General features: G+C 60.5%; 1 protein-coding gene across 2 annotated transcripts; it reads right to left on the bottom strand.

The window, feature by feature from the left end:
• Positions 1 to 1136: 1136 nt before the first annotated feature.
• On the bottom strand, positions 1137 to 20842 carry NR5A1 (nuclear receptor subfamily 5 group A member 1). Of its 2 annotated transcripts, none has more exons than XM_059865231.1 (7): positions 20600 to 20842; positions 18444 to 18562; positions 17887 to 18028; positions 13704 to 14344; positions 6792 to 6911; positions 6125 to 6272; positions 1137 to 3020 (listed from the first exon to the last, which is right to left on the bottom strand). In XM_059865231.1, the coding sequence occupies exons 2-7, from the start codon at positions 18543 to 18545 to the stop codon at positions 2773 to 2775; spliced, it is 1401 nt and encodes a 466-aa protein (XP_059721214.1). In that variant the 5' UTR covers positions 18546 to 18562; positions 20600 to 20842; the 3' UTR covers positions 1137 to 2772. The 2 variants fall into 2 exon arrangements, with proteins under 2 accessions (XP_059721214.1, XP_059721215.1); XM_059865232.1 differs by having other exon boundaries at positions 18444 to 18559.
• Between the last annotated feature and the right edge of the window lie 366 nt (positions 20843 to 21208).

The following is a 21208-nucleotide window of genomic DNA, read 5'->3' as shown; positions in this document are numbered from 1 at the left end:
TCTGAGAAGTTTCTGGGTGATGAGCCTGCAATGCAGAGGGTCCTCCAGCAGGAAGGATGGCAGGTTGGAGGAGCTGCCTTCCCTTGGAGAGCTTCCAGCCTGGGCAGAGCTGTCACCCTGCACTCCTTCCCAGCACCACGTGCCAAACCAAGGCGGGGGCACTGTGGGGTCTCATGAGGCTTTGTCTGCTGCTGACAAGTGCCCTGCTCCTCCCCCGGGTGGGTATCTGTGCTCTGGGGTCCCCACGGCTCCTGCAGCCCCTGGCAGGGCAGCCAGGGCTGGCCTGGGCAGTGCTGCCCCCACTGCCCCCGTCCCTGCTGGCAGCACTGGTGCTGCAGGGCTGTGGCTCTGGCTGCTGCTGCCTGGGGGAGCTGGAGCAGTGGGATGGGGACAAGCCCAGCTTTGCCCAGGGCAGCCGTGCCCAGGCAGTGCCCACGCTCCCGAGGTGGTGGGGATGGGAGCACCCTGAGCTGGGGCAGGGCTGGGACGGGCTGGGTACGAAGCACATGCACCAGGGAGGCCAGCAGCTGGCTTCAAGCCTTTTCTGAACCAGCTGACACCAACAGCATCTTCTGCTGCTTAGGACAAAAATCCTCTCCCTGCTCCTGCTTGGGCTCCTGCCCGGCTGGCCCCTCTCCAGCTGGGGGCTGCTTTCCTTCCCTCTTCTCCTATTACCTCTGTAGTGTTTAGAACACAGAAAATGTGGTGGGTTTTGCTGATTATGACAACAGTAAATGCTGATTTTAAAGACAACCTCCTCTCCTTGTTGCAGTGTGTCCAAGGGAAGGGGCTCATGTCCAGCTCTGTGTGGCTGAGCCCAGAGATGGGGGCTTGGCCACAGTGCAAGGACCAGGGCACTGCCCACTAATGGCCCACAAATGCTGCTGTTCCTGCACTCACTTGCAAAACACTGTGAGAGTCACTGTGGCAATTCCCAGCAGCACTTTGAACCAGTCTGGGGTCCCCAATGCCCAGAAGCAAAGGCAGCAGCAGCAGCCCCCTGCCACAGCCACGCTGTCCCGGTCCCACGAGGGCAGGTGACCCCCCAGGAGTGCACCCACAAACACCCAGCCCTCCCCATGCTGAGCACCAACCACGAGGGTTAGAAAGACAGCCAAAAAATACAAAGTTTCCCGTTTTAAATGAACTGCAAAGTTTATTACAGTGGTTTGCTCCTGACAAGGAAGTTGGTAACCTTCTGCCTGGGAAGGAAGGGGGGGGGAGTGGGGAAGGGCAGGGATGAGAGGGAGGAAAGGATGTAAGAGACAGAGAGAGACACTTAAGGACACTTTTCATTTTCTGAAAATAAAATGTCTTTTACCTCCCAAAACATTTTCTCCAGTTAAGTTCACAAAAAGAAGGTGAAACCAAACCACAGACTTCAGGAGGAAAATGCACAAACGTGTTAAAGCAGAGACAAACATGCTCTTTCTTCTGTGTCTAACAAGCTTCACAAACGGCTCCAGGCAGCCCCTGTGGCTCCTCAAGGCACCGGCTCTGCAGAGCTGCAGTGGCCCCGGGCACCAGGACAGCCCTGCCCTGGGAACAGCCCTGACCAGCCCCAGCCACGCTGCAGGACCCCCAGGGCTGGGGGTCTGTGGGGCAGAGCCAGCCCCAGTGGTGGGGCAGAGGAGAGAGAGCACAGCTGGGACCGAGAGAAAGCAACAGTGAGAGTCCAGCACAGCCCAGCTTGGGGGGGTTGAGACCCCCAGTGCTCCCAGTCCTGTCTGTGAGCCCCAATCCCGGCATGGGGGAGGAACAGAGAGCTCTTTGCCTGTGGCTTTGGCCCAGCATTTGCTGTCCCCTGGGGACATGGCAGAGCAAAGGAGGGGGCCAGGAGGCCCAGCATGAAGTGCAGGTCAATCCCTATCCCTCCTTACCCACTCACTCAGCAGATAAATGCATGAGGGCACTGCAGAGCTCCCCAAGTTTCCCCAAGATCCTGAGCACATGCTGGAGCTTGCGCCTCCCTCCAGCCTGGCTGCTCTGCCACCACAGCTGTGGGCAGGACTGAGCTGTGCTGCCCGTGGGCAGCTCTGGGCTCTGGGCACTGTGGCTGGCACAGAGCTGCTGCCTCCACCACCAGCAGGCACTAGGAAAACACACCTCAGCTGAGGGTTCAGCACTGCCCAGCCCTGCCTGCCCTGTCTTGGCCAGGGCAGCTTCAGGACAGAGCTGGCAGCAACTGGGACCCGGCATCTGCACCGTGGGGTCCTGGCACTCCTGCATGGGGCTGATATCTCAGCCCAGCCCCTGTATCCTGTGTGGATTTCCTGCAGAAATCCAGCACCTCTGTGTGTTCCCTGGTGCCTGGAGACACCTCAGCCGCCATAAAACCACAGCCTGGAGGGGTTTCACCTCCCCTCTCTCCTGCCCTGTGCACGAGGGGCCCTGAGACATGGGCAGGGTCGGGGAGGGATGGCGTCAGTCAAGAAACAGCTGGTGGGGGCAGCAGGAGGAGCAGAAACAGGAGAAAAACCGGGACAGGCTTTCCCCTTCCTTGGTGCTGCTGAGCCGGGTTGGCAAGCGACAGGTTTGGGCACCAGGTGTGCAGTGGAGCTGGAGGTCAGCACTGCCAACGGGGCAGTGCCAAGCCACGGCCCTGCAGCCTCAACTGTCCTTGCTGTGTTCGAGACCTTCTGGGGCGTTTGCAATAGCAGAGGTTAAATAGCATCGCTGAGGGAGGCAGGGTGGGAGGCGCCTGCCAGCCCCGGGCACCGGTCCTGCCCCTGCTGGAGGCACTGGGGTGCTGCCGGGTCCTGCCGTGGCCACTCAAGTCCGCTTGGCGTGCAGCATCTCGATGAGGAGGTTGTTGCAGGGCACCTCCCCGCTGAGGTGCTTGTGGTACAGGTACTCCTCGGCCTGCAGGCTCAGCGCCCGCACCTCGGCCAGCCAGAGCAGTAGCTGGCGGAACTTGTCCGTGGAGTGGGGGTAGTGGCACACCGTGTACTCCAGCAGCGCCGCGTTGGCCTTCTCCTGAGCGTCCTTGGCCAGCGTGTGGTTCTCCAGGTACTTCACGTCTGCAGGGGGGAGGATGGGCATGAAATGGTGCCAAACTCACGGGTCTGCCCCCTCTGTGACACGCTGTGCTGGGTGAGCCAGGAGGGAGCCACACTCCTGCCTGAAAACAGTGCAGGAGAGGTCCCACACCCCATCCCTACCCAGCCATGGGCTCTCCATCCCTACCCTACTGCCCAGGTCTTCCCTGAAGCTGAGGGCAGATTCCAAACCCCCTGGCAGTAGGACGGGTGTCTCCCTGCCCTCACTGCCCAGGAAGCTGCAAAGCCAGAAGGTGCTGCCAGCTGTGCCAACACATTGGGAGCTGCTGCCGTCAGCCCTCTTTAATTCCTGAAGGTCGAGGAAGCGGCTGAATTAATTCCCTGATAAACCTGGTCTTTCCCATGTGGCAACCAGGCTCACCAGCCTGGAAACCCTAATCCTCCACGCCTCTCCAGGGCCACAGCAGCTTCCCATAATCCTGCTGCCAGTTCTGGTGCCAGCAGGGCAGTGACAGCTCAGCAGGCAGCAGCACCGAGGTGCAGGCAGGGTCAGTCATCCCTGCACACAGATTTTGGTGGCTTTAGGAACCAGTGCTGGGCACTGCCCCATCCCCACCTGCAGCTGCACACAGCCATGGTCACACACACCTGCCCAGCAGAGACCTCAAGAACCCTGGCACAGTCCATCCAGGACAAGTGGATTTAGTGGATTCACTGTGCAGGACGAGGTACTTGGGAGCACTGCCTGGCTCACAGCCCCTCTGGCTGTGCTGCACACAGAGCCTGATGTGCCAAATTCCCACTCACCGGCTGCAAACGGGGAAATCTGGGCTCAGGGTCTGGCCAAGCAGCTGGGAGTTTGGGGTCCCTGTAAGGGACCGTGGCACCCAAGGCTGCTGCAGCCCAGGCCGGGGTCAGAGCCGTGAGCAGAGGTGTGGCCGGGGGGCCTGCGGGGCCGCAGGGGGGGAGGCACAGCAAGCGGGGGGCCGTGAGCCCCCGGGGAGCCCCAGCCCCCGGCCATGCCCACGGCCACGGGCACTGCGGGGGCAGGCACAAAGGGCACAGGTTGTGCCAAGATGCAGTGGATCAGATCACCCTTCCCTTTTCACTCTGACAGCACATTTGCTCCTATTGTCTCCTGCTACCCGGGTTGTTGTTATGAAATCTCTTTATCTGCATAAGGTTATTGTGCATGTCATTAAAAAAAAGAAGTTATATTGATAAATGTCAAATCTATCCCCTGAGTTGGCTCAACAATAGCTAGTTCTACTCGATGAACTCACCTGGTTCTCTGAAAGACCCTATTCACTGTTTAATTGAATATTTGAATAATCTTTTCATTCCTGCAAGGAATAAAGAATGTTGTCCAAATAACATTGACTCACTTCATTTAGAGACACTGCAGCAGTTGCAAAGACTGTCCTGTGACAAAGCCTCCCATCACACATACAGATATGCCTGGGATTATTTCTATGCCCTCAAGTGTTCTTCCTATTCACAGCTCCTTTTGTTTGGGAGAAGCTGCTGATAAATTGCAAACGCTTAAGGGAATGTGGGCTATAAAAGCCTCTCTTCCTCCCCTCCCCAAGAGTAGCTGCTTCATGAATGTAAGTCATGAAATCGAATGATAGGTCAATCCATTAAGGCTCTATTAAGCCCTTCTGTAGAACAAAGCTAACCTGTGCCGTCCTCATAAATATTGCTATTTTGAGAAGCCCTAATTTTAATTAAATCTCTTTACCTGCTCAGGAGAGAAATCTATTTAGAACTCAAATGGCAGCTCTTGTGAACAGGGCTTGGCTTTGACTGTGCTGTGGCAGAGTGGTAAATGTGGAAATTCTCTTGTTAAAGGCAATTACATCCTGCACATAATACACAATCCCGTCCTCTACAGCTGAGCCTACGAAGGGCAAATTACTCCAAGTGAGCTCTGCAATATGGAGAGAAAAAGTTGCATTTGGGGCAAAATGATGTATGGGAAAACACGGCTATTGCATTCCACGCCCTCCTTGAAAGCCGCTGCTCTGGGGAAGCCATCGGGGGGGACACTGCTCCTGCTCGCTGTGCTGTGCCCTGCCAGGGGGCACAGGGGGACCGGGGCAGCACGGGGGGACCCGGCCCTGCTGGCGCTGAGCCCGCGGGGCAGCAGCCGGGGAAGGTCCTGGCTCGGGGTACGAGCCCCCCCCGGCTCGTTCATTTCCCAGCCTGGGCACTGTTTGTGCCACACCTTATCACTGCTTGAGCAGCGAATTATCGTCTCTCGTTTCTCTGGGTTTCTAAACAGCTCCAGAGGAAAGGAAAGCCGAGGGAGGAGATGCTGCAGGTGCAGGACGGGACAGCGGCGCAGCTCCCACCGCCGGTCCCTGCACGAGACCCCGCGAGTGCAGAGGCGCAAGCACAGAGCCAAGGCACTGGAACAGGGACAGGGCGGGCACGGGGACAGGGATGGGGACAGGGATGGGGATGGAGACAGGTCTGCCACGGACGGCGCTGGGCTCACCATGCCCACCAAGCTCACCGTGCCAGCACCAGCACTCGGCTGACACGGGGATCCCAGGGGCAGGAGCGGGCTCTGCCGCCCCAGGCGCGTTTCGGGCTCTGCCGGCGGCGCGCCCGGCTCCGGAGTTATTTAGTCTGGGTGAGGTGGGAGGTGTGAGCGTGCCGGCGGTGCCCGACCGCAGGCTCCAGGCTGAGCCTAATCAGAGCGCGGAGCCGAGCCCAGCGGCTCTGCACGGGCTCTCTGACGCAAATCCCGGCTGATAGGGCCGGCCCGGCCCGGCCGCCTCTGTCAACACGCCTGTTTTCCGCAGCCGTATCAGCGCTTGTTTCCCTGCCCGCTGCGATGGGCGAGCGACCAAAACAGGCTCTGCTCGGCCAGCGGGGTGACAACGTCCCCTGCAGCTGGAGCAGAACCCGGCCCCGCGGCGGGAGATGTTTTGGGTCCCGGGACAAGAGAGGGGGACAGGCAGGTGCCGGCTCTCGCTCCCGGCTCCTCGTTAAGAGCCCCTTTGCGGCACAGCCGGACCCCGCGCCGTGCGGGCCCCCGCCCCAAGCTTCGCACGCAGCAGCACGGCCGGGACCCCGGAGCGCTGCCCCCCGCCCCAGTGCCCCCCAGCTGCACTCACCGAGGCTGAAGAGGATGAGGAACTTGAGGCAGACGAATTCGTGCCGGTCCACCTGGAGCGAGTGCAAGTGCAGGACGAGCTCCTGCGCCCGCAGCACCAGCGTGTTCAGGATGGAGCCGGCCTGGGCTGCGATGGCCGACATGTCCACCTGCGAGGAGGGGGTGGCATCAGCTTTGGCAGCCCCAGTCCCCCCACAACCTGCTGCAGGGCACCTCACCCGGGCCAGGAGCTGGGTCCAGCCCTGAGCACTGACTGAGAATTAGGAGAGTCAAAAAAAAGACTGATGGGTGAAATGGGAACACCATTTAAAACGGGGGCCCTCACAGGATGCTGGAATTGTAGGAACCACATCTCCAAAAGCCACCTCCAGGAAGGGAAGAGGCTCCTTCTCCCATCCTACTGCTGACAGTACAGGTGGGGTGTTGGTCTCTCCTTAAGAAACATTATTCTCCAGAACCAGGAGCTGGTGGCAGGATGGGACAGGATGGGACAGCATGGGGCCTTCTGCACAAGCTGACCCAGAGTGTAACACCACCTGCCTGCCCTATGCCGAGCTGGCCACACTGGGACAAAAGAAAGAAAGAAGTCACTCCATTTCCCCAGCAGCCCCTGCCTGTCCCCACTGCCCCTCCACAGCACCACCACAGTCCCAGAGGCCATTTCTCACCTCCTGGCCCGTGACCAGCAGCACACTGTGCTCCTTGCCATGCTGCAGCTGCCGGTAGATGTGGTCAAACACCAGCAGCTCACTCCAGCAGTTCTGCAGCAGCTTCATCTGGTCACCCACCTGAAAAAGAGCGGGAGCAGCACGGCTGACACCCACCGTGCTGCAGTGCACAGCACCCACCTTGTGCCTGGCAGGCATCCCATGGGAGGGGGCATCCCCTGGGAGGAGCATGGAGAGCTGGAGCTGCACCCCAGAAAGGGGGACCCTGGGCAGGTGGCTTTGCAGAGCTGGCTTCAAAGCAGCTCAACATGTTTCAGTGGCACTTGCTGGCTCTTATCAGCACGGGTCTTCCCCCAGCAGGCACAACCTCCTCAAATCGCACACAAATTTTAACAAAATGACTGCGGGAGGGACACGCGGTGGCTGCACAAAGGGCCTGTGTGTCCACACAGCCCCTCTGGATACTTTAAAACTAAAGAAGGCAGTGCCCATCCGAGTCCTGGCCAGGATGGCAGGCTGGGGGGGCAGCAGGGCCATGGGGGAGCCGCCGGGCGCGGGACATCGCTGTGCCCTGCAGCTGCCAGCCCAGCCCTACCCACGCACCAACACACGCACTTGTGACCACGTGCACTGGTGCACATGTGCCACTCTGTGTGCCCAGAGAAACACATGGGACTGTCCCTGAGAGGGGCTGGAGCCAGGACACCACCTGGAAGGGTCCCCAAAGGTCTCTCAGGGCACTGGGACTGCAGGCAGCAGCACTGACTGGTGGGATGAGCTGCCAGAGCCAGCAACTGCATTTGGAAGGACTAAAAGCCCCTGGAGCTGTGGCAGGATGCAGGGCACGCTGCCCTCCCCACTGTCCTGACAAAAAACACCACAGGTCACCAGCTTCATCCCCTCAGCACTGGTCTCCACTGAACCCCAACTCCTTCCCACAAAGAGCTGAGCTCCTGCCCTGCCTGGACTCCCCTCTGCTGAGGGCCACTGTAGGGAAAGGGTTGGGATCACAGTACTGCCTCCACCACCGCCCCGAGGAGCAAACCCAGTGCCAGCAGCCGAGCTCTGCAGGGCCATTGTGCTCCCCCGTTAATAGAGGGAAGACAGATGCAGCATCACAGGGCTGGATAATGCCCTCGTTCTGCTGAAGAGGCTGCAATAAACCCACTCTGGGAGATTGCAAAAGGAATAGAAGCCAGATGAGAAAGAGCTTTATGGTCTCAGAGCCGGCGCTCCCCGCGAGCCGCCGGGATTTGTCTCTCGAGTGTGGTGGGTGGCCAGAGCTGGGAGTGTGGCAGCACAGGGAACGAGGTGGGGTGGGAAGGCAGTGATGGTGGCTGGGCTGTGGCACCGCTCCTGCCCACCTGTGGGGCCGTGGGCACTGTGACAGGGCTGTGGCACTGCTCCTGCCCACCTGTGGGGCTGTCCCTCATTCCCCAGCCAGTGCAGCAGCTGCTGTTCATGGCCCAGCACTTCAGAGCATGAGGCTCCTGGTCAGCTGCTCAACAAAACCCTGGGGAAAAGCTCATTGTGCACTAAACCAAAAAAGAGACTTTCTGCAACCCCTGGTGCCCCCTGCTAGAAGGCGAGTGGCTGGCTGTAGCAGTGGCCAGCCCGAGCAGGGAGCTGGGGCCAGCCCAGCTGCTCAGTCCTGGCCGGTGCTGAGCGCCTCCGCTCTGGCTCAGTCAGGGCGTTGTTTTGGAAGTTCTTTCCTGTGCCTCATTCCTGAGTGGGATGAGCTCCAGAGGAGACATACAGAAGGTTTTGCCCTGAAAACCATTTTAAAAAGTTAGCTTTTCCATGGAAAGCACTTCAACAATTTTGAAATCTTATTTTCTTCCTTTAAAAATTACTAATCAGATTCTCTGAGGGTGTTTGGCTGAAGCCTGAAGACCCTCAGCAGCACACTTCACCCTTCATGGCTGCTGCAGGGCTGTTCCTTTACCAGCACGCTCCGACGTGCCGCGGTGCTGTCGCAGTGCACCAGAGCCACATGGCCATGGCGTGGGGGAATGTGCCTGGGCACATGATGGGGTGGGCTGGGGGCTCCATGGGCCAGTCAGAGCTGGCTGGGGTCCGTGGAGTTGTCCCCAGCACCAAGCAGGGTGTGCCCATGCCCAGGCTGGGTGGCAGCAGGCTGCCCCCATGGCCCCGCTCTGGCACTCAGGCTCTGCTGCAGGGGGCTCAGGCTGGGGGTCACCGGGGGCACCCCACCCTGGCCTGGCCTGAGGAGCAGGGGCTGCTAATGGAGGGCACTCAGGGGCAATCAATCCTCCCAGCGAGGCGGCAGCACACACGCTCCCGTTAAAAGTTAAGCAAAGGATTTTCCTCTTTTAATGTCAAGGCTTTTCCTCAGAGTGCTTTATCAAAGGCCTGATGCAAGCTGTCTTTGAGAGGCAATCCTTATCTTTTTTTGAAGCGAGCATTTAACCCATTCACAAAACACGTGGTGAAACCCTCCCCACCCTGGAAGAGCAATCCCTGATGGGCTGCAACCCACAGAAAATGCAGTTCTCTGTGGGAAAGGTGCTGGGATGATGCTGGAGGGGAGGCAGGGCATGCAGAGACAGGGATGGTGCTGCCCAGGAACAGGAATGCAGGACCTGCATGTGGGTGTAGTTTAAATCTTTTACAGCCTTCCCTGTGGGTTCACAGGTACAAGGTGAGGGAGCCCCTGCAAGTGTTGGGGCTCCCAGAATGTGCCCAGGCCATGCAGGGACGGTGCAGCCCCGCAGCGCTCACTGCTCCCTGCACAGCTGGTTCAGGGCAGACCCAGCCCAGGTACCATGGCTTTGGGAAGGAGAGTGACCCACCAGCAGCCCTTCTTTGGCAGGAAGCCCTGAGCTGGTGCCAGGACATCCATCCCCAGCCACAGGCCCAAGCAGCACTCGGCTGTCCCTGACCTGTCCCCACCACACAGATGCCCTCCAGGCCTCCTCCCAGATCTCAGGTGCAAGATTTGCCCCACAGCCCTCTGGCAGGTGCGTGGCACATGCCAGCACCCTGAGCAGCCCCAGCAATTCCTGAGTGCAAGCAGGACCCATCACCTTGGCTACTGAGAAGTGTGAATGGGGATTGGTGTCCACCAGCCACCCGCAATGGAAAACCCACACACGTCCAAGGTGCTAATGGTCAGTGCAGGTCCCCATTGCCCTGCCCAGATACCACCACAATGTGCATCTTAAAACAAATACCCACCCACACCAGTGGGGCTAGGCCAGGATCCCATCTCCCTGCTGGCTCCCAGGCTGCTGCAGCCCTGGCTGCACGGGCACCCCAGCTCTGCAGGCAGGGCAGTGTCACATTTCCCCCAGTGCATGGGATGCTGAACATTGCTGCAGCATCCACCACCAGAAGGAGATTTTAAATCTGCCAAAAACGCTCTGGCTGTTGGCCAGGAGATGGGGTCAAGATGACCCACATGTTAAAGGCAGAGGAGCAATTGACTGCAAATAGGCTTTGTCGTGGCTCTGAGATCTCTGAGCACAGCTGAGGGAGGGCAGCCCAGCAGACAGACCCAGTGACCTCAGGGACCCCTGGGTCTGTGGGAACAGTGCTGCCTTCAGCATGCCCCCCATCCTTGGAGCTTGCCTGTGAATGGAGGGTGGTTTTCCCCAGGCCCTTGGCACAAAAGGGCTGAGGAAGGGGCCGGCACCATCCCACTACCCTGTGGCTGCACTGTGCCCCTCCAGCGCCGCAGGGACCCACTGCACACCCAGCCCAGCCCAGCCCGGCCTTCGGGCTGAAACCGTGGCAATTTGTTTAACATTCCTGGCTGCTCATCCCAATCTAAAGGTCACTGCAACCCTGTGTTCACGATATTGATATGTAGGTATGGCAGTGACACCTATATAAACCAGGCTGTGCAAGACACGTGTGTATAAGCCTCACCAAAACCAGACACAATGTGAGTGTGCAAAAGCGCCTGCGTATGTGCACATCCCTCTGTCTCTCTCTCCATATACATATAAAAAAATTACATCTGAAAGGACAAAGTTGCCTGAGACTCACAACCCAACAAAATATATTTCACCCCCGGCCTATATTTTTCTTCCTGAAAAGATGCTGCAAATCTTCCCTCAGTCCTGACACATCTCATCTAGACTCAGTTAAAGTTCGTATTTATGGGCGTCAGCGCTGACCTCTTCCCCCTCCGCCCGCGCGGCCTCGCGCCGCGGCTGCCTGGCCGGCCCTCGATAAACAAGCGGGCCCCCAAATCCCCCTCTGCCCAGCAGCGTTATTAGTCTTGCCTCCGAAGGCCAGCGCAGTCCGTAATTCTCCTCCTGGTGACACGGGATGAGCGCCGCGACATCAGTCTCCCGGCGGATTGGCATGGGGACCCTCGTTTGTCAGTGGCAGACTGACAGAATTACTGGCCCTTAAATGAAACGATATATCTGGGAAGTTAAATCTGTTTTCAATCTGACTGCCCCGCGCCTGCGGGCGGACGTGGCGTGTGAGCCGATGTCAAGAGGCCATTAGCCCGTGGCCCCCCTCCTTCCCCGGGCTCAGCGGTGGAGCCAGGGGGGCTCTCCCTGATGTCACCCAGCCCAGCCACCATGCCGGGAGTGTGGAGACAGCAAAGCAGCCATTCTGGCCCTCAGCAGCTTGCTAAAGTGGGAATGGGAATGGGAACTAGATTGGCAAGCTCCAGGGGAAACTGCTCCCACTCTCTCTGGGCAGGCACTAAAGGCTTGTCGTAACCAAACGTCAGCCAGCAGCTCCCCGTGCCCCTGAAGATTTGCTCCTTCCTCTCCAGGCTCCCTGTGAGGCCCCAGGGAGAAGCCAGGTCTCTGCTAACAGCCCTGTGGAAGGAGCACGGCAGTGCTGGGCAAGCTCAGATAGAGCAATCCATGATGGGGTAATCTGCCCACAGCCCCCCCCTTCTCACCTGCCTGCACCTCCTCCCATGTAGTGCCAGCCTGGCATGATGCCCTGGAGTGGTGTCCCAGCACGGTGCCTTTCCAGCCTGGATCCCTGCTCTGGCCTCAGCCAACAGCCCTTCCCTGCTGGGGCTGGGGACTGTCACCTTCACACAGACCTTCCCAGGGGATGGAGAGGGCTGCTGCAGCCCTGCCCTGAGGAGCCCCGAGCCCCCAGCAGGGACTGCCCGTGCCATCGATCCCGGAGATTTTGATGTTCCTCCGTGCTGGCTTTAGGGCAGAGCCATAAACCCTGCACTAGCAGGAGTTCATTTACTGCCCCAGCGCTACTGGCTTTTATGTGCCAGGCAGGAGCAGGAATGGGGATTCAAGTTCTCAGACCTGCTCCTGCTTCCCTCTGGCTGCTCTCCCATGCCTGAGGAAAAGCCTCCGCCCTGGCCAGGGAGGATGAGCCATGTGGGGTGGGCAGGGGCAGCCTCAGGTGGGGGCACTGAGGATACCGGGCACCCCCGCTCTGTGCTGGGCTCGGAGCTGCCCGGGGCTCTGTGCACAGGAGGGAGCCACGGGTGGCCATGCCTCATTCTCCCTCTGCCACTGGAGCCAGGGTGGGCTGTGGGTCCTGCAGTCCCCAGCCCTGGGAAATGCTGGGAATGCACCCCACAATCACCATGTGGATGAGGCAAAAACTTGAGCCCCCAGGATGGCAGTGACGGCTGTGGGCACCCACTGAGCACCAAACCCCCTGTCCTGAGCATGGCAGAGCACGTGCTCTGCTCCCAGCAGGACACTGGTAGCTCTGCCCAGGTGAGGCCTGTGGCACTGCCATCCCCCCCAGAGTCCCACGGCAGAAGGAGCACCCGCCAACACCGATTCACACAGGAACAGCCTATTTTGGTGGCACAATCATGCTGACAATGGAGTTACAAGGCTACACAGCTATACAGCTGGGAACTGAATTTACACTGTTTACAATATCTCCTGCAAAACAACAACCACCCTGTTCCCAAAATCCAGGCTGGACACTGATATGATTGAAACAAGCCCAACCCACCCCCACAATGCCATTTCCTGACACTGTTCTGGATGATGGGGGCTATTTTGAGCCACGAGGCTTGGCCACATTCAGCCCAATAGCACCCCTGGCATAGGGAAGAGCCTGGTCCTGTCCTACACCACAGTCCCACTGGAAGAAGATGATTTTGGCCAGAGCCAGGCAGCACAATCTCCTGCTGGAAACACAAGAAACCACCTGAGTCCCATCACAGCTGCCCCAGGATGTTGCTCTCTGGGTTTTGGCCCTGTTGCAAAATTTTCTCTCCTACTTTTGCATCAGTTTGGGATCTTAGGTCAGCTAAGAACATGAATGGAAAATTTCTGAAAGCTTGGCAAGGTGTGTGGGATGGCAGAAGCTGCTGCAGCCCTGCTAACCCTCCCCTGGCCACAGTAAATGTTCAGGGGTATTTGCTAGAGGGGATGTCTTGGCAGGATGGAGGTCAGCTCCATGTCCCCCAGCCAGGCACACTCGTGGGCTGCTGGCAGCAGCCACAGCTCTGGAGCAAGCTCGGGCTGCCCCTGCTGCCTGCTGCTAATAGCACCCACCTGACCACATCGATTTTCCTCCTAAAGGCAGGGGAGAGAATTGTCTCAACTATAATTCCTCAACGTTACATTTTTCAATTATGTCTTGAGCTTGACACCACAGTCACTCTGCCGGCGATTGCCTCAACAGCTGCCCCCGCCGTGATGAATCTGAAATCATCAGCCCCACGCACAGTGGGAATCGCTCTGGCATCGCAGCTGGGCCCGGGCACTACCAGCCCTGCAGGGAGCTGGGAGCAGGACTGGCACGTGTCAGCAGATCTGCAGGGATGGCCCCAGGCCTGTGCCCACAGGTGTTTCCCTGTCCTCACAACATTTTACCCTCAATCCTGCCCACAGCCACATCCCATCCTCACATCACCGCAGCCGCAGTCCTGCCCGTCCCCCACCGTCCCCCCGGAGCAGCGCCCATCCCACTGACAGGTCCTACCTCCAGCTCCTTGAAGAAGATGCAGCTCCGTGCCCACTCCACGATGGAGAAGAGGGTCTGGTCGGCCATCTTGCACATGAGGCCGAAGGTGCTGAGCTTCTCGTGCCGGCCTTTGCCCTGCTCCTGCTGCAGGCAGGACAGTATCCGTGCCTTCACCTGGGCCTCGTCGGGCTCCAGCTGCAGCAGCTTCAGGATGACCTCGGGGATGTCGGGAGGGGAGCTGCTGGGGTAGGTCTCTGGGTACATGTAGGCAGGCACGGCCTCGTGGGCGTTTGTGTAGTGGTCGGGGTACTCGGACTTGATGGTGCGGTTGGGGAAGGAGGGGTAGTGGTAGCCGGGCAGCGGCGCGTGGCCGGGCACGGCCATGCCCAGGGACGGCGTCCCGTAGGGGCTGCGCTCGTAGTCCACGGGCGTCAGGGCGGCCGGGTTGGGCGGCAGGGTCTTGGACATGGCGTGGATGCTGTGGATGGTGGAGGACAGGCTGTAGTCGCTCTGCACTGGGGACATGATCTGAGGCACGGTCTCCAGCTTGAAGCCGTTGGCTCGGATCAGAGCTTTCTTCTGCTGCTTTAAGGCACGGTCCCGCTTGTACATGGGTCCAAACTTGTTCCTCCCTCCACGCATCCGGTCTGCACGGACAGCTGGAGACAGAGAGAGGGCCGAGGCTGCAGTGAACCCACATGGAGAGAGACCAGGGCTTCCACGGAGCACAGAGAAAATGCTGGGGGACACGACTTAGTGGCAAAAAGAGTTTGGGGAGCACTGGGGAAACCTTCCCAGAAAGTTTGTGTCACTCCCAGCCCAGCCAATGTCATCCTCAGAGCCTCTGGGGATTGCAGGAAAGGAAGAGAGGTTGGGCTTTCACTGCAAAACAAGCTGGGGGAAAAAGCAGCTTTCATTCCCAATGGGTTGAGGGGACAGCCCTTAAAGCCTGAGCAGAGGAGGGGATTTCACACTCTACTTTTAACGACCTGTGTCACCGGACCAGCCCTGGGATTTCTTTGTCTCTGCAGAGCCTAGGACCCCACAGTCCCCTCAAGACCCTGGTTCCCTCCATCCAGGCTGCACGTGCTACTTCTCAGCACATCTCTGCCCCTTTTTAGGGCAGCACGGCTGGCAGGTCCCCGTGGATGCACTTCACCCCACCGGCCTCAGGCAGGAGGCTGCCATCCCTGGGGGTCCCAGCCCTGGCGAGGGCTCTGCTGGAGCATCCCGCCGGCAGAGTGCCTCGGACGGCTGCAGCAAAGCAGGTGTTCCCACCAAACCACAAAACGCCAAGGATCTGCCAGCATGCAAGGGAGCAGGTGCTTCTCTGCAGAAGGAGCCTGTCCTGCTGCACTGCCCTGCCGTGCTCCGGGGGCTGCTGCCCGGGCATTCCCTCGGAAGAGCCCCAGATCGCTGGAAGGCAGGAGCGGGGGGCTGGACGGCAGCGGAGGAGTGCGCCGGCGAGAACAGCCCGCAGAGAGCATCAAAGGAAAAACCCCTCTGCTATCTTGTGTTCCTGCTGACAGCCAGCGGGTCTTGCTTTGCCTCTCAGCTGTTACCTCTGCCTTTCTTTCGCCTACTTATCCTGGGGCTGACAGCCAGCCCCCCCTGAGAGCTGGAGCACCTCCCCAACGCTCCCAAGGCAGGCTGGAAAGGCGGAGGGTGGCCGGGAGCAGCAGCATTTCCAGGACGAGCAGGAATGCGCTCCCAGGAGAGCCGCCCTGGCTTCCTCCCTCATTCTTTATTCATGAAAACAGCATCTCACTGGGAGCGGGCTGCCAGCGGCAGCCTCTGAAGAGAGGGGTGCTGTGTCCCCCCTCCCGAGAGCCGGCCCACGCCCCTCTGGGCAGCAGAGAGCTGTCCCGGGGCAGCTCCCGGCTCGGGTCTGAAGGAGGTGGTCACACTCGGACGTGCACACCCCAGCTGGGGTCCCACACAGGCAGACAGGCTGTCAGCCCGAGCTGGCACAGGCAGGTCTGGTAGCCCTGGTCACAAACCTCAGAGCACACCAAAAACCAAACCTCACACCCACTCAAAGTTATCCCACTGCTGCTCGAGGTCGGGCACAGTGACGCCCAGGGATCATATCCTAAAGCAAATCCCTGTGACCCTGGCAAGGGTGCACAGGCAGAGACCCTCCTAGGGCTGCCTGCACTCCCACACACAGCAAGAGGTGCTCACAGCCTGGTCTCACAAGCCCTCCAGAGGCAACTGCATACACCTCCTCCCCTCTCCCAGCAAGAGCACAAAGGGAGAAAAGGCCTTCTAATTCCCTCCTGCTCTGCTTTCCCTGCCATTTGTGCTACACTTGGGATTGGGAGCAACTTGCCATTTGCTGTGTCCCAGCTGACAGCCGAGAGGAAGATGATGAATCCTGACCTCCAGGCAAGGGGGCTCAAGTGGAGCCACCCGTGAAGTGCCTGCACCCCGAGCAACAACCCCAAAACCATCTGCAGATGACCCCTGAGCCACACACCCAGACGGTGGCAGGAGGGGTCTCCAGCACACTGCAGCCCCCCTTCCCTTTGCACTGCCTTGCCTGCTCTCATCCCAGTGCAGAGCCTTGGCTGGGGCAGGCTGCTGGCCAGGCTCTGCCTCCCCTTGGCCACCTTTCTTTGCCTGGGCAGAGATATGGAAGGTGCCATGGGTAGAGTCCCCAGGGCTGTGGGCAGCCTTCGGCCAGGGCTGTGCTCCTCCTGGGCAAGATCCACTGCCACCTCCCTTCAGCACTTTGAGGGGTGCCTGTGTCAACACTGTGTTCCCAAAATCAATCACCTCGGCCTTGCTCCTGTTGTGTGGACCTCTAGACTCACTTCCAAAGCATCACCTCAGATGCTTTCCCCAAAAATACTCGGAACTGAAAAAGGTGGTCTCTTTTTTACTACAAAAGAGATGGTTCCATGGAATATTGCCTTGGCTTGGTGATTGCCTCATCTGCTCAGCTCTGCTAAGGAGCCAGTAGCAAGAAAACACACACAAAAAGGCTGTTGGGACAGCTCTAGGACTAAAGCACCTCCACACGTACACGACAGAAACTGCTGGAAAGGGACAAATTGAGACCATGCCTTTTTCCCCCGGGCACCCCAAGCACTGTCCCTGCCAGTCTGCCGTAGGGTCTCCAGCCCCTGCCCAGCGCCCAAATCCCCTTGCGACATCGATCAACACAGCCAGAGCATGCACCGAGGGATTTAGGGCACCAGTAACCCCAGCCCTGGGAGGAGACTGGAACTGGGATCTGTTTTGGAAGCCAGCCGACGCCGGGAGTTTGCAGGGGCTGAATCTGCAGCTCGATGTTGTGTCTTACTCCTGCGCTTCTGCTCGCAGGCTCCCGCCCCGCTCCCGGAGCGAGCGGCCGCCCTGCCAGAACACGAAGGACTTTCCGATTAACCGCGCTGTGTCCCGAGCAGCGAGCCCGGCGGGCGAGGGCTCAGCCCCGCCGGGGCCAGGCAGGAGGACTCAGCCCACTCCCACCCGCTGCAAAACGCAAACGATTTCAAGGGAGATGTGGGGAGGGGGCGGCTGACTCGGGGGTGGGGGGCTCCTCTGCCTCCGCTTTTGCTCTGCCATCCCGTGCCGATGAGCTGTCCCCTCAAATACATTTCGTTGCCGGATGCTGAACATTGCAGACCCGCAGCACGGGCTGTCGGGGCCCGACTCTGATGTCGGGATCCTCTGCGCCGACATCAGAGAGAGGCGGCGGCTGTGGGGCTGGAATCGTCCCCCCGAGGGTCAGAAATCCGTTAAACTAAATGTCGCCGAGAGGAAAAATATAATTCGTGGTGGGTCTGCGGCAGTTTTATTGCGATCCCCATAATTTGTAACGTTTTTCCTTAAGTCTCGGCTTCTGGAATTATGTGCTTAAGGAAAACAGTAATTTATTTGCTATTTCCCAACCTTCCTGCCAGCAAAAAAAAAAAAAAAAATCCTGGAAAGTTGAAGCCGTAGCAGCAGGAACCCCGGGGAAACAAACAAAATGAAACAAGGAAAAGAAGGGGACGACGCGAAAAAACGATTTTTTTCATAACTTGGGACGGAAAAACGGAATCGAAGCGGCGGCGGGACTGACCGGCCCGGGGAGGTGGCGGCGACGGGGACAACGCGACCGGTCCCGGCAACGGCACAGTCCCCGCACAGCCCCGACCCAGTCCCCGGCCCCCGCGGCCCCCCGCCCCGCCGTGCCGTGCCGTGCCGTCCCTACCTTCCAGACGCATCCCCACGGTGAGGCACTTCTGGAAGCGGCAGTAGGGGCAGCGCTTGCGCTGGGTCTTGTCGATCTTGCAGCTCTGGCTCTCGGTGCAGGTGTAGTGCTTGTTGTTCTGCACCGTGCGCTTGAAGAAGCCCTGCGGCGGCGGGCGGCGGCGATGCGGTGGTCACCGACACCGGCATCCCGGCACCGGTACCCCGTCCCCGGCACCGCCTTCGGGAGAGGTTCCGGCCGCGCTCGGGGCTCCCGTCGCGGCCGCGCTCCCCTCCCGCCACCGGGCGCGAATCCGCGGCTAACGAAAACGGGCGAGAGAAGCCCCTCGGCCGGTCCCGCTGCCCCGGCCCCTGCAGAGCCCCCTCCCCGCTCCCTACACAGCCCCGGACCCCTCGTCCCCGTGCAGCGCTCCCCTCACAGCCCCGGCCCCACAAGGCGCCTGTCACGCAGAGCCCCGGCCCCGCTCCCCCGGCCCCGCACGGCCCCAGCTGCGTTTCCCCAGCCCCGCACAGCCCCGGCTCCGCAGCCCCGACCTCGCGCGCCCCGGCCGGTCCTACCTTGCAGCTCTCGCAGGTGAGCAGCCCGTAGTGGTACCCGGAGACCTTGTCCCCGCAGACCGGACACAGCTCGTCCAGGTCCTCATCATAGGAATAGTCCATCCCCTCCAGCGGCCCTGCTGCGGGACGAGCCGCGGTCAGCGGGACGGGATGGGACGGGGAAGGGGACGGACGGCGACCCCAGCCCCGGCGCTGGGTGCGGACCGGGAGTGGGCGCGGTGGAGACCGAGCGGCAGGTGCGGGAGCCGGAGCTCTTTATAGCGCCTGGAAGAGCATCTCCATGTTGGTGCGGGCTCACGGCCAGCCCCCCGGGGCTGGGGAACCTCCTCTGGGAGAGCGGGCGGCTCGCGGCGGCAGAGACGGGGCGGGGGCGGAGGGACCCGGCGGCCCGGGGAGCGGGGACACCGCGCCCGGGCTGGGGAGCGGCTCGGCCAGGCCTCGGCAGCATCAGGGATCCCCCCAGGGACTCCCCCAGGGACAGGCAAGGGGCACCGCTCTGCGGAAAGGGGCGCGAGACCCTCCTTGCTCACTCACACCGTCTGCGGGGAGCAAAAAGTCCCCCAACCTCTCTGGAGGGTCCGGCCTGAGAGTGGCAGGACCTCCTGAGAACCAGGAGTCTCAGGGCTGGAGCAAAATTCACCATGTCTGGGCAAGAGCCTGCTCTGCTTGGTGCACAGACCTGGACCACCAGCTTTGTGAGAAAAAAATCATTCCTCACCAGCTGTCCCTGCTAGCCCAGGGAGAGCTGTGTGGGGAACACTGGGGTGTGCAGCAGCTCCTGAAATCTCCTCTGGGGCCACCACTGAGGAGATGAGTTTGGACCTAGCACTGGCCACCCCATCAGGAGCACCCAATGGTGTCCTGGTCTGCCTGTCAGACAGCAGGTATTGAATCCGTGCTTCACAATTAGGGTTTCTTGATGAAAGTTCCAGACCAGCATAGGAGCACACGGGCTCCCGGCATGTCCTGTTTATCAGGATGCCCCCGGGCCACACACCTTGCCTGGGACTTGGCTATGGGGAGCTCCAGGCTCCAGCTCTGAGCTGGGCACTGGAGCTGAGCCCGTCCTGCAGGGCTGACCCACCGAGTCAGGGACCCTTTGTGGCTGGTGCAGAGTCTGTCCCAGCATGGTGGGAGCCTGCTGCCAGCACAGAAGCACTGGGACCCGAGGCTCTGGGGGCCTGGAGCCCGGCACAGCTGAGGACTGAGCTGCTGGCAGTGCCCCGCAAAGGAAGGGCATGGCTGATGGCCCCACACGGCTGATCCTGCCAGGCTGACCCTGCATGGTTTGTCTTGAAGGACTCATCCCACAGATCTCAACCCACCCATCTCACCCCACACACCAGCTCCCCACGGGTGCAGCGGGGAGGAAGCGGTGCTGGCAGGGAGAGTGGCGAGCAGGAAATGGGCTCAGTGGAGCATCACTCCAGAGCCACCAGGAATGGAGCCCAGGCTAAGAATAGCAGCAGAGCGCTCTGCAGCACGGGTCAGCCGCTGCTCGGCGGGGAAGGAGCGCTCCCACCGCCGGCACAGCCCCTCGGCTAGGGCCCCCACAGTCACCACGGGCTCCAGGGGGGAGCTGCCAGGCCACGGAGCAGGACCTGCCATCCTGGAAAAGGAGCCCAGGAGGGGCTCTGAGCTGAGAGAACTGAGCAAACATTGCAAGAAACAAAAGCAACTCAGGGCTGAAGGCTGTGATCCCTGCCAGTGTGGGCTGGGGACAGGACACGGGCTCAGCCAAGCCCAGGAGTCAAGGGGTCCTGGATGCCTCCCATGCCTGCTCCAGGGTGTGGAGGCTGCCTGTGCTCCAATGGGCAACACCCAACCCTTGGGTGACCAGGGACCCCCAGGCACCGCCAGCTGGGCTCTCAGAGCCCCTCAGCAGCCCAATCTGTCACTTCCCAGCAGCAGCATGGCCGCGGGGACAAGGCTGTGTGAGGCCTCGCTCTGCTGCCCACGATCTGCAGAGCCGCCATCCCCACGCCCGCCGAGGGGACGGGACGGGAAGCGGAGGCCCACACACGACTCCCGCTTCCTCATCAAGCCCTGCCGCATCCCCAGCTCCGGCCTTGGCTGCCACCATGGTGGGGAATGGCGGCCGTGGCTGGGAGATGGCCGGGACGGGGACCGGGATCCCCCCACGGACACGTACTCACCGCGAGGCGGCTGCACGGCTGCTGCGCGTGGGGCCGGCGGGTGGGAGAGCCTCTCTCGGCCACCGGCCAGGAGCTGCGACCCGAGGAGCCTCCGTGGGCTGTGGGTACCGTGCCCTGTCCACGGCAGGGTGGGGGATTTATGGGGACCTGCGTCTCTTGGGAAGGTGTTGGGGCTCTGGCTGCGCACACGCCGCCCCGGGCAGGACACCGGCCAATCTCCTCCCCATGGGGGCCAGGCTCAGCCAGGATGGACCCACTTCGGTGCCTTATTGGCTTCTGGAGCCACGTGACCATGCTGAAAAACATCATAATTAAGCTACAAAACGCTGCCCATAAACTAGCATTAGAAAGTGACAGCGAAGATAAGTGGAACCCCTGCAGCAGATAAGGTGCCCTGGGAGGGAGACCCTGCAGGGAGGTGGGGGGCACCAGAGTGCCCCAGCACCCACGGCCACCCTGATTTATGGCCCAGGGCAGGAGGGAGGCGGCCGAGGGCACGGGGCAGGACACCTCTGGGAGGAACGCGAGCTCACCTCACCCACCCAGCACCGGGATGCAGCCACGGCCTCCTTGGCCCTGAGAGGTCTCCTCTGCAGGGGAGGATGGGAG

This window comes from Haemorhous mexicanus, chromosome 21, assembly GCF_027477595.1.
Source record: "Haemorhous mexicanus isolate bHaeMex1 chromosome 21, bHaeMex1.pri, whole genome shotgun sequence".
In the NCBI taxonomy this organism is placed as follows: Eukaryota; Metazoa; Chordata; class Aves; order Passeriformes; family Fringillidae; genus Haemorhous; species Haemorhous mexicanus.
Note: the sequence above shows the minus strand (reverse complement) of the source record. Positions and strands in the feature narration are given on the sequence as shown.

What these genes read in the sequence shown, in the direction of transcription:
- NR5A1 (XM_059865231.1), bottom strand. Translation starts at nt 18,545, where the DNA reads ATGGACTATTCCTATGATGAGGACCTGGACGAGCTGTGTCCGGTCTGC. An exon ending in CGTGGGGATGCGTCTGGAAG is followed by an intron (nt 14,345 to 17,886) that starts GTAGGGACGGCA and finishes CTCTGTCTCCAG; the next exon opens with CTGTCCGTGCAGACCGGATG. An exon ending in TGCTGGTCACGGGCCAGGAG is followed by an intron (nt 6,273 to 6,791) that starts GTGAGAAATGGC and finishes CCCTCCTCGCAG; the next exon opens with GTGGACATGTCGGCCATCGC.